Here is a 13,642-nt window from a genome sequence, read left to right on the forward strand (position 1 = left end):
CGCCCCTTCCGCCGAAAGCCACGCCTTCCAGGCGCAAAGCCTGCTGGGTTCCGGTGCACACACCTCTGAGCGCCCTGGTCGGGTGACGGGTCCAGGCAACGGGCTTGGCGGCGGCTTGTCCCGCTCCTCCTTAGCCCGTTCCCTGAGCCTGGGCCTTTGGGGCTCTCAGAGTGGCCTCCAGGGGCGTCCTCCCCGTCCTCGCCTCCTCCAGTCCCGGCGGGTCGCGCGGCCCGGGGCGGGGCCTGCGGCGGCTGAGGGAAGCGAAGCGGGTGAGGCGCGCACCCGGGGAGGGGTGGCGGTCGCTGTGGAGGGCCCGGCGGGGTCGAGGTTAGGGGCCAGGGCCCCCCGGGCCGTAGAACCGCCTGGGGCCCGCGTGCGCGCCCCTGGACTGGGCCCCAGCACCACCGCAGCCGCCGGCCTGGCGTCCTCCTTGGGGTCCACGGGGAGGGCGCCTTCCTCAAGAACGTAGCCTGGCCAGGGATGGACAGACGGACGTCCCAGCTTGCTCTTGACCCCGGCAGACAGAGTCACTGGCCACCCCATACCCCGGCGAGAGCCCTCCCTGCCCACAGGACCGCCGGGCTCCCGGGCCTCTCCCAGGCCAGACCCGCAGGGGCTCTTGCAGTCCCTGGAGGAACCAACAGTGGGCAGGGCGCCTTCCCCTCCGCACACTGCTGGCTGCAGGGTTTTCACACTGACTCTGGGAGGGACAGACAGAAAGACAGACACCTCCCAGCTGGACTGAGACCCTTACAGCTCTGACTGACTAAGCCGATCAGCCTCCTACACGTGGCTGGCCCCAGAGAGGCATGCGCCCCTAGCTCGACAGGCCTGCAGCCTAGATCAGTTTCACGCTCTTTCCTCCCACCAGAATCCAGAGTTGGCTGCCTTTGAGCTCCTGAGGCTGCATGGTTTACCCCAGACTCCCATCTCCACCGCCAGACTCGAGGGCTCCAGTTTGCTCTTGACAACCTCCAGTCCTACCCCAGCCGAGGCTTCACCGCAGTCCTGGCAGCTGGGAGTTTCCCTCTGAAGAGTCATCACCTGGCCTGAGGTGAAAGTGCTGGGGCCTGGTGGGGCTGGGGGCTGCCTGTGACTAGGCAGATGGGGTCTGGCCCTGCCTGACATCTCCTCTGCAGGAAGCCCAGCCCCATCATGGACCCAGAGTGCGCCCGGCTCCTCCCGGCTCTCTGTGCTGTCCTGGCAGACCCCAGGCAGCCGGTGGCAGATGACACTTGTTTGGAGAAGCTGCTGGACTGGTTTAAGGCAGTCACTGAAGCAGGTAGGGTGAGGGCAGCTGCCGACTCTCCCCGGAGGCCGGAGGGTGCAGGGCTCCCCTGTGCTAGGAAGAGGCCGTCTGTCTGGGGTCGTTCCTCTACATCTTAGAGACTCCCCCTGGCTTGTCATATTTCCTCACCCACAAATTATGGTTAGGGTGAGGGCATGTAGGCTTTCCTGGTGGCTCAGTAAAGTCACCTGCCAACGCAGGAGACTCGGGTTCAATCCCTGGGTCAGAAAGATCCCCTGGAGAAGGAAATGAGAACCCACTCCAGGATTCTTGCCTGGAGAAGCCCATGGACGGAGGAGCCTGGCGGGCTTCAGTCCACGGGGTCGCAAAGTCAGAAAGGACTTAGTGACTAAACAACAACAGGTGTGCGTACACGCACACGCGCACACACACGCGTGCACACGCGTACGCACACGCACACGTGCGCACGCACGCACACACACACACACACACTCTTTGAGAGTGTTTTCCGTTATAGTTTATTACAAAATGTTGAGTATAATTCCCTGTGCTTTACAGAGACCCTTGTTGTTTATTTTAAATGTAGTATCTGCTAATCTCAAACTCCTAATTTACTCCCCCACCTTCCCCTTTGGGAACCATAAGTTTGTTTTCTTTGTCTATGAATCTGTTTCTCTTTTTCAGATAAGTTAATTTGCATCATTTTTTAAGATGCCACATGTAAGTGATATCAGGCGATACTTGTCTGACTCACTTCACTTAGGACAATAGTCTCCAGGTCCGTCCACGTGGCTGCCAATGGTCTTGTTTCACTCCTTATATGACTGAGTCGTAGTCCACTGTGTATGTGCAATGGAACCACACCTTCTTCATCCATTCACCTGTTGGTGGATGTTTACGTTGCTTCCATGTCTTGGCTGTTGTGAGCAGCGCTGCTCTGGTGTGTAGACACTTCAGGTGCCATGTCTGGAGAAGAATGCCTGTTCCCTGTGTGTCTTGCTGTAGTACTCTCCGTTTAAGAGAAGATTACCCACTGGAGAGGCGAAGATTTTCTGCGGCTCTTATTTGTGTCTTTTTTTCATAATCAGCAGGACAGAATGTCTTTTCGGGTCTGCTGGCCATTTGTATTTCCTGTCCAAGTCCCTTGCCTGTTGTCGAGGTGTTGTTGAATTAGAGTAATGAGTCCTTTGAAGCAGTTGTTGCAAATACTCCCGGTTGGACTGCTGACTCTAACAGACTGAGAGAGGGGGTCTGGGAGTTGCCAGAAGGACGGTCCCTTCGGAGGCACGCACGGTGCCCTGGTGACGTGCGTCCCGGCTGGGCCTGTCCCCAGGGTCCAGTCTCCTGTTACTGCAGGAGCACCCCTGCCTGGTAGAGCTGCTGTTCCATGTGCTGAAACCCCAGGATCTGAGTTCCAGAATCCTGTCCTTCGCACTCCGCCTCGCAGGGATCTTGGCAGCCCAGGAGAACTGCTTCCAGTTCCTCCAGGTGAGCCTGGGCCTCCCACCTGCGTGACCCACCTTCCCCTGCAGGTGCATAGCAGCGGTGGCTATCGTGGCCCCCAAGTCTCTGAAACTCGCTTCGCCCCCGTACCTTGGCGTGTTCCACAGGGTTTTTATTCCTGGGTATAGTCCTCCTCTGAAAAACTCACCAGGAACGGATTGGGGTGGAGGGTGAACTTTTTGGAATCAGACAGAGCTGAGGTTGGGCCTCTGCCCCTTCGGGGGTGCCCCTCAGTTCAGCAGTGCAAGCTCCTAAGGCCCCGCCCACCCCAGCTAACGGTGGGGCAGACTTTCCAGGGTGTTCCACACTGAAGCCTGTTATAGGAGATGACTTCGTGTCTGATCATCCTTCCGTACATACCTCAGCGTTTCCAGAATCACGTTCGGGTTATCCTGAGAGCCCTGGCCAGTTCGCAGGTCAGGAGCCATCGCCTCTGTCTCCGGGTGAGGAGACAGCGAAGGCTCCGTAGAGGAACGCCACAGGACCGGCAGGGCTCACAGCGGACCCTGCAAAGTCGGGCTGCTGGCGTGGTCTGTCACACCATCTGCCTCCCTGAAACAGATCCTCAGTCCCAATCACGTGGGTTTTCCCAGCTTCTCTGACTTCCTGGGTACTCCCTGGTTCCCGTCTCTTCTCCTCCATCTCCTCTTTTTCCTTCCTGCAGCCAACCGTGGCTGTGGAGGCTTAGCAGGCCGCGGGCTGCCCTTCTGTCTAGTGGCTGGCCCCTGCATACGGGGACAAGGGGCACGGCAGGTCTGGGCCCTGCGTCGCAGAGGCAGCTTGCCTTGGGCCCTGGGCCCCTGTCACTGGCTTGGGCTCCTGTTCCCTTTTTGGCTTCCCTTTCACAGAACCCCAGGGCTGCTTGTCAGTGAGATGCTCAGCATGGGCCCCGTCTGGGCAGGGGGCATGCGGACAGACGACATGAGGCTGGGGGCTGAGCCTTGGTGCCCTCCCACTGGCTACAGGCTGCCCCCAGGAGGGCTGTAACTTTGGGGGGGCCATTTAGATGACGGGTGATCCCACAGAGGGCCTCCCTGTGGGCTGCCACCAGCAGCGGTGCCCCGTAAGGCCATCGTGGGGTCAGACTCATCCTCCAGTGACTGAAAGAGTGTCTTCTCGGCCCAGGGATCCCGCACCCGGAGCCTGAGATGACTAGAGGCACCCTGTCCCTCGAGGGTGGGGCCAGCATTTTATTGTCAAGATAGACAAGGCTCTGAGCAAGTCACGGCCCCAGGGAGGGGCTCTGGGGGAAAGAGGCAGCCCCCGAGTTCCCACTCACTGTACTGGGCCCTGTGGGGAACAGGAACCTCGGGCACATGGCAGGGGTCAGGGCGGTGTGCTGCTGTGCCGCAGGTGGACACCCATGCGCAGATGGGCACTGAGTGGGGAGTCGGGCACTGCCTGCTGCGGGGCCGGGCAGCGGGCTCGCAGCTGGGTCCGAAGGGCTTTGCGCAGGTGTATGTGCAGGGCAGGCCTGACGCATGGGGTGTGCTGGGGAGTCTGGGGCGGGGGACATCTGGAGGAGGGCACGAACCACACGTGCCAAGCGCAGAGCGCAGGGGGCTGTGGAGACCTGCGGGTGTCTTCGGGCACAGGGCGTCATGGTCAGAGGGGTCGTTTGGCATTTTGGCCAGTGTTTGCGGTGGGAGGGGCTTCTGGAGCGGACTGTGACAGGGTCGGAGCCTGAGTGTGACACCCAGCCCTTCCTTCCCAAGTTCTCTCCCTGGGAGGCAGAGCCGGACTCACTCGGCTCATTCCTCCTTCACTTCCAGCAGGGGGAGCTGCTGCCCGGGCTCTTCGGGGAGCCGGGCCCCCTCGGGGCAGCGGCCTGGGCGGCCCCCTCCGTGCGCAGCGGCTGGATCCAAGGCCTGCACTCCCTGGCGCAGCACCCCAGTGCCTTGCGCTTCCTTGCCGACTCGGGTGAGTGCCGCCCGCGTCTCTGCCCTCCCCATCCCTGTGTGAGCTCCTGGGCTGCGCTGGGTTCTTCTTCTGAATGGGAGAGTGGCCGTGGTGTCACAGGGCTGTTGAGAGGAACACTCGGGGTGACCAAGTGTTGGGGCCCCTCTAGGCTGTGCAGTGTGCTCTGGTTTGTAGGTCAGATTCAGCAGCTGGGGTGGCTTTGAGACTGGTTAGAAGGCTCCAAAGTGGCAAGGGTTCTCAAACCCCCACCCTGTGAACCCCCAGCTGGTTCCAGCCTCCGAGCGGGGGGAGGCTGGGCCTCTCACCCTGCCTCCCCAGCGGGCGGGATTCAGGCTCTGAAGCCCCTCAGTGTCTCCAGCGTCCCTGCTGCCCCGTGACACTGTCCCAGCTGAACCCTGTCTCTCCCCCCTCGCCCCGTTGTCCCCCCCCAGGTGCTGTTGACACCATCTTCTCCCTGCAGGGAGATCCCAGCCTGTTTGTGGCCTCCGCCGCCGGGCAGCTCCTGGTGCGTGTCCTGGACTTGGCCCTGCGCGGGCCCGCTGAGGGGCGCGTCTGCCCACAGGCCTGGGACTGGCCGGCCTGTGCCCGGAAGGTCGTGTGTCACCTCGAAGACTGCCTGCGCTCCGAGGCCGCCCCGCGGGTCACGCAGGCCCTGCACGTCCTGACCACCACGTTCGGGCACTGCCATGGCCTCTGGACGCAGGGCCTTTGGGCGCGGCTGAGCCCCCTCGTGGCCCGCCTGCTCGAGAAGGACCCGGTGCCGGCCCCGCACGCGCTTGTGGACCTCCTCCTCAGCGTGGCCCGGTCAGGCCCCCGGGCGCAGCTGCCGGGCGGGGGGAGGGGGTGCCGCTCGTTTCCTTTGAGGTCTCAGGGCGACCATCACACCCGGGGCCGCTGCTCGTTGGCTCCTCAAGAAGGTTGCCTCGAGTCAGGGGAACCCCTCAGGGGGTCTGAAAGCCTGCACACTGGGAACGATCTCTGGTCTTGGGTCGGGCACGCCCAGCACCACGGGCACAGCTGCCCACTGGGCATGGTGTGGGCTGGACGGAGGAGTAATGCTGGCTTCTGGGGCCTCCTCTGCAGCTCTTCTGTGCTGAGCTCTGACCCTGGCCTGTGGGAGACCGCAGCACAGGCCCTCAGCCGCCTGAGCCCCACGCAGGCAGGGCCTCTGGCCGCGGGGATCCTGAAACTGCAGGACTGGTAAGGGCCAGGGTTCATGTTGTGCAGGGCAGGCAGTGGGGTCAAGGACCTCCCAGGACCCCTGCTCCTGGTGGCATGCCAGTCAGGAGGCTACAGGGTCGCTGTCTTCCGGTCCCCAGCTCTGACCCCTTGCCCCAGCCTTGGTGGGGGTGTTAGAGGGGCAGGCACCCTCACCCTGTCCTGTCTGCAGTCCCCAGGTGCTGAGGATCCAGGCCTTCGGCATCCTCCTCCAGCCCCTGGCCCATGTCCTGGAAGCCACTGCTCAGGCCCCCGGAACGCCACGTAGGCTGTCGGGGAAGGGCGGGCGGGTGCAGGGAGGCAGAACCCTGGGGTCCTGAGCATATCCCTGGGGCCGGGGCAGGCTGGTGGGCATCGAGGTACCTGGCTCGCCTCCCCAGCCAAGAGTGAGGCTGGCAGGGCTGTGGGCCGTGGTCTCGGCAGTGACTGGCTCGTGTGCCACCAGGAGTTCGTGGGGCAGCGTCCCCTCCCCAACCCCGTGGCATCGTCGAGGGGGGCCCCAGAGTTGCCGACCCTGCAGTCGGTGGTGGATTCTGGGGCCTTGGCTGCGTGGACTGTTCCTGACCATGTTGGGCACCTGGGCCTGGCACTCGTCCTCCCAGACTGGCTGTTCTGTGATGGGAAAGCGGGTCTCCTCTGCCACAGCTTGTCTGCTTCAGTTGCATGGCGGTTTGGGGGTTAGACACAGGGAGCCTGCTGTGCCCAGTAGCCCCACGTCAAGGGAGAGAGGGGCCTTCTGACCAGCAGAAGCCAGCCCCTGCACGGGCTGCCGGGAGAACGGGACTCCACTCGAGAGCCCTGCAGACAGGTTCAGACTATATGTCACCCGGCATGGCCACTGCTCAGAGCTGCCAGCCCCGTCTCTGGTAGGAATCAGTGACCGGCGGCCTCGCAGGAGGGGCCCACTCACCAGGAGCGTGTTCCCCCCCAGGCTTGCTGGAGGGGGCCGCAGGCGACCTGATGGCCGTGGACACGTTCCCGCCCTCCAGGTCGGCGTGCGTGGGTCTCCTGTGCAGCGCCCTGGCCCACCTGGAGCTGCTGCAGCCCCTGGTAGGTGTGGCCCGGCCCGCGTCTGCCCTGGCAGCGGGACCTGCGGCTGGCACTGACGCTCCCTCCCCGCCCCAGCCCCAGCGCCCCTCGCCCTGGCCCCAGGCACCCCTGCTTGCCGCTGTGGTGACGATACTGCGATTCTGCAATGGCTCAGCAGCCCCCAGCTCCGAGGCAGGCGGCCGCCTGTGCACAATGCTGGTGGGCTGTGTCCGTGTCCAGCGAGCTGCCCTGGATTTCCTGGGGGTCCTGTCTCAGGGACTGGGTGAGTGAGAATGTGTTCTCTTGCACAGCTCGGGCATCGCTCAGCGGCGTCCCGGGACCGCTGTCCTTTCCTGTCTCCTCCCGGGAGGGGCCGGGATTCAGCTGCCTGAGGGCGTCTGTGCCCCTGTTCTCCATGGGCTGACACCTCTGGGCGCGGGAGGCCCCAGGGCGGCAGGCTGGGCGCTTCACCCATCCACGTCTGTCACAGGCCCCCAGGAGTTGGTGACGCAGGTGTTTGCCATCCTGCTGGAGTACCTCGTGAGCCCCGACTCCAGCCCCACGGTACGGGCAGGGCGGGCGGGGGTGGGCAGGCAGCTGCTTGGGGCTTGGCTGGGCTCGGGGCTGGTGGAGATTGAGGGAGGGGCCGTGGGAAGCAGGGAGAGGGCCCAGTCTTCCCAAGAATTCTCTCTGAGAGACGGAGACTAGAATCGGGTGGGCCTAATGCGTGGGACCAAGTTCCCTGAGGTTCCCTGCCAGCCTCCCTGTTCTCACAGCCCCAGAGCTGCTATGCTGTGAGGCGCAGGGTCAGTGGTTCATGCCCTGAGCAGGCGGCGGGGTGGGGGGGTTAGGTGGCAGGCCTTCAGGAAAAGGCCCTGGTGTTCCCGTCTGACCTGGGAACCAGGGGTCCCGAGAAGAGCCGCCCTCTGCTTCTCTGTCTCGTGTTGATGCCTGTCTGCCTCCTCCAGAGGCTCCGGCCTCACAGAAGCTGGGCCCAGGTCCCCTCTCCCCCAGCACGCCGTCCCTATCGCACAACCCAGGGCCAGGCAGGCGTGGAGGGCGCTGGGCGGGGCGGGGGCCAGCTCACCCCTACCTACCCTGCCGCCCCAGGTTCTGAAGAAGGCCTTCCAGGCCACACTCCGCTGGCTCCTGAGCTCAGCCACACCTCCCGGCTGCTGTGACCTGGAGCCCTCCACCCAGCTGGTCCTCGGAGGTAACCCTCCCCCCCCCCGGGGGAGCCGAGGGACGTGCAGGGTGGGGCGGGGGGCCGGGGCACGGCAGGGAGGCCACAGGTGGGGGCCGGGGCAGGCCTCCCTGAGCCGTCCCTCCATCCCAGAGCTGCTCGCCGTGCTACAGAAGCGCCTGTGCAGCCCCTGCTGGGAGGTGAGGGACTCGGGCCTCGAGTTCCTGACCCAGATGACCAGACACTGGGGAGGTGAGCGCAGGGTTCGGGGGCTGGCCTGGCCTTGGCACCGCCCCCAGGCTGTGGGAACTTGGGCCCTCTTGGCTGCCTTTGGGGGAGTGAGGCGGGGCCGTGGACTCAGCGCTTGGTCACTGCTGCTTGTGGCTGCTTGGACCCGCAGGGCAGGGCAGCTTCAGACAGGCGCTGCTAGGCTCGGAGGTGCCCGAGCTCACTAGGCAGCTCCTGCAAGACCCTGAGAGCTACGTCCGTGCAAGCGCAGTGGCCGCCGTGGGGCAGCTGTCCAGCTGGGGGCTGCTCGCCGCCCCCTCCAGCCCTGAGCACCCAGCCGTCCCGCAGGTAGGACACGGTGGGCCCCACGGCCATGCGGCCCACCCCTGGCCAGCCTCCTGATGGCCAGGGTGAAGCGGGTCTGCCGCGGGTGTGGGCAGGGCCCGGAGTCTCCCGCTCGGCCTCCTACACCCCTGTCACTTGGACATGGTCACCCCCCTTTGACAGATGAGCAAGTGGGGGGCCCAGGGGCACGTGGCCTGAAGGAGGCAGAGCAGGCCGAGCCCCAGCACTCACGAGGGGTCCCTCGGGGGTCCTCCCTGCCGCCCCTGTGCCTGGCCCCCACCCACCCGCCTCGCGCTCTGTCTTCCAGAAGACCCCACTCGACGAGCTTCTGCTCGTCCTGACCACAGACTCGGAGGGGTTCCCCCGGCGGGCCGTCATGCGGGTCTTCACCGAGTGGCTGCGGGACGGCTACGCAGACGTGGCTGAGGACCCGGAGCAGTCCGTGGCCCCGGTGCTGCAGGCGGCGAGCAGGGACCCGGACTGGGAGGTGCGTGTCCAGGGCCTGGAGCTGGCGCTGGTGTTCCTGGAGCAGCTGCTGGGCCCCCGCGGCCCCTCCACGGCGGCCCCGCCCGGCGCACTGACCCAGGCCCTGCAGGCCCTCTGCCGGGTCCAGCTCTTCGAGTTCGCCTTCCGGTCCTTGTTTGACTGTGACCGCCCCGTGGCCCAGAAGTCCTGTGACCTCCTCCTCTTCCTGAAGGCCAAGGCCACTCTCTCCGGCAGCCAGCAGGAGGTGGGGGATGGTCCCAACGTGGCCTCCGTGGAGGCCGCCCTGCGGAGGTGGCGGGCCGGTGAACAGAGTCAGCCCCTGGGGGAGCTGGCGCCCGAGGCTGTCCTGGCTGTGCTGAGGTCCATGGACCTGGAGGCCCTTCGAGACACACTGGCTGAGAGCAGTGACCACGTGGAGAGAAGCCCCCAGTCCCTCCTGCAGGACATGCTGGCCACTGTGGGCGTCCTGGGAGATAACGAGGCCGACTGCTACTGACCAGCCGAGTGGCGCCTCCCTGGGACCCTGCGGCCCCACAGCCCTTCCTTGGGCCCTGCCCTCCCCGGGACCCTGCTGGGGCCCCACGACCCTTCCTCGGGCCCTGCCCTCCCCGGGACCCTGCTGGGGCCCACGGCCCTCCCTCAGGCCCTGCCCTCCCCGGGACCCTGCTGTGGCCCCAGTCTTTCCTCGGGCCCTGCCCTCCCCGGGACCCTGCTGGGGCCCCACGACCCTTCCTCGGGCCCTGCCCTCCCAGGGGCCCTGGTCTGGCCGGGCGCCCAGGGGACCCTCCAGGGGATCCAGGACCAGGCGAGCCCAGCAAGGTCAAGGAGTCCCATTTTGATGTATTGCTGAAGAAATGGCTCATTTTCTACTCAAAATAAATGTCTTGTGACCATGCCAGTGGGTCACCGACTCAGACGGCCTAGGGGTGGCCCAGGCCCCGTGGGGCTCAGAGACACAGCTGGGGAGGGCCCTCTGCACGGGCGCCACGTGCTTCCCTGGCCTGGGGTGGGGGTTCCTCTGCTGAGACCCCACCATGCCCCAGGGACACCCAGGCTCAGAGAGCCAACAGCTCAGGCTGGAGAGTGTGGCTTCGGCCTTGGCCCTGAGGCCAGTGACCCTGGGCCCAATCAGGCCAGACTTTCAGTCTCCGAACCCTCCAACCTTGTAGCAGCTCAGCGCTCACTGGCCAGGCAACGGAGTCACCCATGACATCAGCCGAGTCTAGCTCTGGGCTGGTCCTCGGGGCTGGGCAGAAGGTAGTGCAGCCGAGCTCTGCTGCCTCCCGGCTGCGTGGGCCCGGGTGAGGTGGCGGTTTCGCCTCCCGGCTGCGTGGGCCCGGGTAAGATGGGGGTTTTACTGTCTGCCTCCCGGAGGTGAGTCTCAGTGTTCAAAAGCACACTGCGCAGTTGAGAAATCTCAAGAGAAACTTAGAAATATTTTTAACTGAATGAAAATGGAATTATAGCTTATCAAAATTTATGGACTGCAGCGAAGCAGTGCTCAGAGGGGTATTTAGAGCATTGAATACATGTATGAGAAAAGAAAGATCTAAGGTCAATAAACTAAGCTGCTACCTTAGGAAACCAGGAAAAGAACAAATTCAACCCAAAGTAAGGACAGGAAAAGAAATAATAAAAGAGCAGAAATCAATGAAACAGGAAATTAATAGAGGGAGTCAGGAAACCAACAACTGGTTCTTAGAAGAAATCAAGAAAGTCAGTAGGCCTCAAGTCAATCTTCCCTGGTAAAGAACCCGCCTGCCCGTGCAGGAGATCAGGGTTTGACTGGATCGGGAAAATTCCCTGGTGAAGGAAGTGCAACCCACTCCAGAATTCTTGCCTGGGAAATCCCATGGACTGAGGAGCCTGGTGGGCTGCAGCCTATGGTGTCCCAAAAGAGTGAGACACAACTTAGCGAGTAAACAGCGAAGGCCTCTAGCTAGGCTAAGAAAAAAGACAAATGACTAGTATTGCAAGCAAAAGCGTGGGCTTCCCTGGGGGCCCAGTGGTTAAGAATCTGCCTTGCAATGCAAAGGACAAGGGTTCCAATCCCCGGTCATGAAAGATCCCGCATGCCACAGGGCAGCTAAGCCTGTGCACCCAAGCCATGGAGCCTGTGCGCCCTGGAGCCCCTGCTCCACAACGAGAGAAGCCCCAGACTACGACGGGCTGGAAAGTCGCCGCAGTGATGACCTAGTGGGCAAGGAAGCAGTGGAAACAGTTGAGAGAGTGCATTCTGGGCTCCAAAATCACTGCAGATGGTGACTGCAGCCATGAAATTAAAAGGCGCTTGCTCCTTGGAAGAAAAGCTATGACCAACCTAGACAGCATATTAAAAACCAGCGATACCACTTTGCCGACAAAGGTCCATCTAGTTAAAGCTATGGTTTTTCCAGGAGTCATGTATGGATGTGACAGTTGGACTATAAAGAAGGTGAGCACCAGAGAATTGATGCTTTTGAATTGTGGTGTTGGAGAAGACTCTTGAGAGTCCCTTGGACTGCAAGGAGATCCAACCAGTCCATCCTAAAGGAAATCAGTCCTGAATATTCATTGGAAGGACTGATGGTGAAGCTGAAACTCCAATCTTTCGGCCACCTGATGGGAAGAATTGACTCACTGGAAAAGACCCAGATGCTGGGAAAGATTGAAGGCAGGAGGAGAAGGGGACAACAGAGGATGCGGTGGTTGGATGACATCACTGACTCAATGGACATGAGTTTGAGTAAGTTCCGGGAGTTGGTGATGGACAGGGAGGCCAGGCATGCTGCAGTCCACGGGGTCACAAAGAGTCGGACATAACTGAGCAACTGAACTGAACTGAACTGAGGCGTAGTTACCCAGGAAGTAATGTTTGCAAACAGGTGTCCAAGGGGAAGGAAACAGGAAGCTCTGCTCCAGCCAGGCTCTGTGGCCATGCCCACCTTCTCCTACACATCGCAGGGCCTGGGCGGCTCACCCCGCCTCTCTGAAGTGCTGTGGGCTCCCAGGAGGCAGCAGTGGTCCTCTCCACCACCAGGCTCAGGCACAGGGTGGGTCCATGGATAACCCACACGCTCTGGCCTGTACTGATTGCATGAGGCCCTTGGAAGAGGAAGAGGGTGTGTCTCTTAGCTACTGCTGTGTAACAAGCAGTCTCAGGCCAGTGACTTAAAACCACGTTTTCTTGTATCTGAAGGGTCTCAAGGCCAGCCTGGCAGACTGCTACTCTGGGCTCGCTCTGTGGCGGGTTGGGGGGTGGTAGTCTCAGCTAGGAGGCCCCACGTCCCCTCCCCTTGCTGCAGACTGCAGGAGCCCACGGGAGAGCAGGCAGAAGCATGCCATCCTGGGCTGAGCCCTGGCACAGTGTCGCTGTCGCCTTGGGTGGCCAAAGCCAGTTACCGGGCAGGTTCCCTCCTTCACAGGTGTTGCGGCACAGAGGATGGAGGTTCAGGCAGGGGTGCAGAATCAGGGTTGCTTTTGTGTTTGGTCTTCCAGCATGTGGGCTGGCAGGGAGCATGGCTTCCTTGCCCCATGTAAGCAGAGGGTGAGTGGCCAGGCCTCGATGCTCAGGGACCACTGACCTGTGGGATGGGCCTTCAGCCAGATGCTGGGATAACAGTCTAGCCTCACTGAAAGCTTCAGTGAGCCAGGCCTGTGCCTCAGGTGACTGTGCAGCCAGCATACAGGGTTTGTTGAATGACTGAGTGACCTTCGCCCTGGAGCATGTAACCCAGAAGTTCCAGAGCCGCCGCCTCAGGTGCCAGCCTCATACAGGCTGGGCCAGGGGTGGTATCTCCACTTTGGGGAGCACCTGCCCTTGCCTGCCGGTGGAGCTGGTGGATGCAGAGACCTCAAGTCTCGTCCCCTCCATGGAGGCCATCTTCCCTGCTCCCAGCCGAGCTGAGATGTGTCGCCATGGAAACTGCTTGGCAAACACGCCGGAGGCAGAGGCGGCAAACAGCAGCTCAGGCGCCTGTCGGAGTGAGGGTGGCGGGGACGGCATGAGCAAGCATGCTCAGCTGTGTGTGTGCCCATGTGTGCACAGCGTGAGGGCCCTGTGTGTGGAGGGGCATGTGTGCAGCACTCTGGGAGTGAGTGCAAGCATGCATGCGCGTGCATGTGTGTGCCTGGAGGCCAGCATGTCTGTGTGGACGTGCTCGGAGAGCCGTGTGCGGCAGGGACGCGGGGTATGTACAGGGGTGTGCATGCCGGGCTGTGACACGTGGCCGTGCGCCCACCTGGGCTGAGCGCTCACTATGGGCTGGGCGTTGCACTAGCTGCTCAGGGAACACACAACCCCCAACGTGCTCTCACGGCCGGAGACAGACACTGACCAGGTAATCGTGTGTCGGTGGCAGTGCGTGTCAGGAGGGCGCCTGGGAGGAAGTAGCCGTGGGGCTGACACCTAAGTGAGGGGTGGGGGTCCTCCCTGCAAGGGGCAGGGGGCGGGGCTGCAGGCAGAGACCCGGAAGTGAGACCAGGCGGGAGAGGGGGCCGGG

At 62.8% G+C, this 13,642-nt stretch overlaps 1 protein-coding gene across 3 annotated transcripts; it reads left to right on the forward strand.

The window, feature by feature from the left end:
- Positions 1–83: 83 nt before the first annotated feature.
- BRAT1 (BRCA1 associated ATM activator 1) lies at positions 84–9,938 on the forward strand. Of its 3 annotated transcripts, none has more exons than XM_052663386.1 (15): positions 84–269; positions 872–1,054; positions 1,140–1,282; positions 2,583–2,737; positions 4,525–4,672; positions 5,104–5,476; positions 5,756–5,872; positions 6,063–6,154; positions 6,822–6,940; positions 7,016–7,202; positions 7,410–7,483; positions 8,030–8,132; positions 8,256–8,354; positions 8,503–8,678; positions 8,983–9,938. In XM_052663386.1, exons 3-15 carry the CDS (start codon positions 1,156–1,158, stop codon positions 9,655–9,657), a joined length of 2,445 nt encoding a protein of 814 aa, XP_052519346.1. In that variant the 5' UTR covers positions 84–269; positions 872–1,054; positions 1,140–1,155; the 3' UTR covers positions 9,658–9,938. The 3 variants fall into 3 exon arrangements, with proteins under 3 accessions (XP_052519346.1, XP_052519354.1, XP_052519359.1); XM_052663394.1 differs by having other exon boundaries at positions 8,986–9,938; XM_052663399.1 differs by having other exon boundaries at positions 7,016–7,166; positions 7,413–7,483.
- Positions 9,939–13,642: the final 3,704 nt, after the last annotated feature.

This window comes from Budorcas taxicolor, chromosome 2 (genome assembly GCF_023091745.1).
Source record: "Budorcas taxicolor isolate Tak-1 chromosome 2, Takin1.1, whole genome shotgun sequence".
NCBI classification, from domain to species: domain Eukaryota; kingdom Metazoa; phylum Chordata; class Mammalia; order Artiodactyla; family Bovidae; genus Budorcas; species Budorcas taxicolor.

Coding starts and splice junctions, on each gene's coding strand:
- BRAT1 (XM_052663386.1), top strand. CDS start 1,156: ATGGACCCAGAGTGCGCCCGGCTCCTCCCGGCTCTCTGTGCTGTCCTG. Junction 2,738..4,524: donor ACTGCTTCCAGTTCCTCCAG/GTGAGCCTGGGC, acceptor CTTCACTTCCAG/CAGGGGGAGCTGCTGCCCGG. Junction 5,477..5,755: donor CTCCTCCTCAGCGTGGCCCG/GTCAGGCCCCCG, acceptor CCTCCTCTGCAG/CTCTTCTGTGCTGAGCTCTG.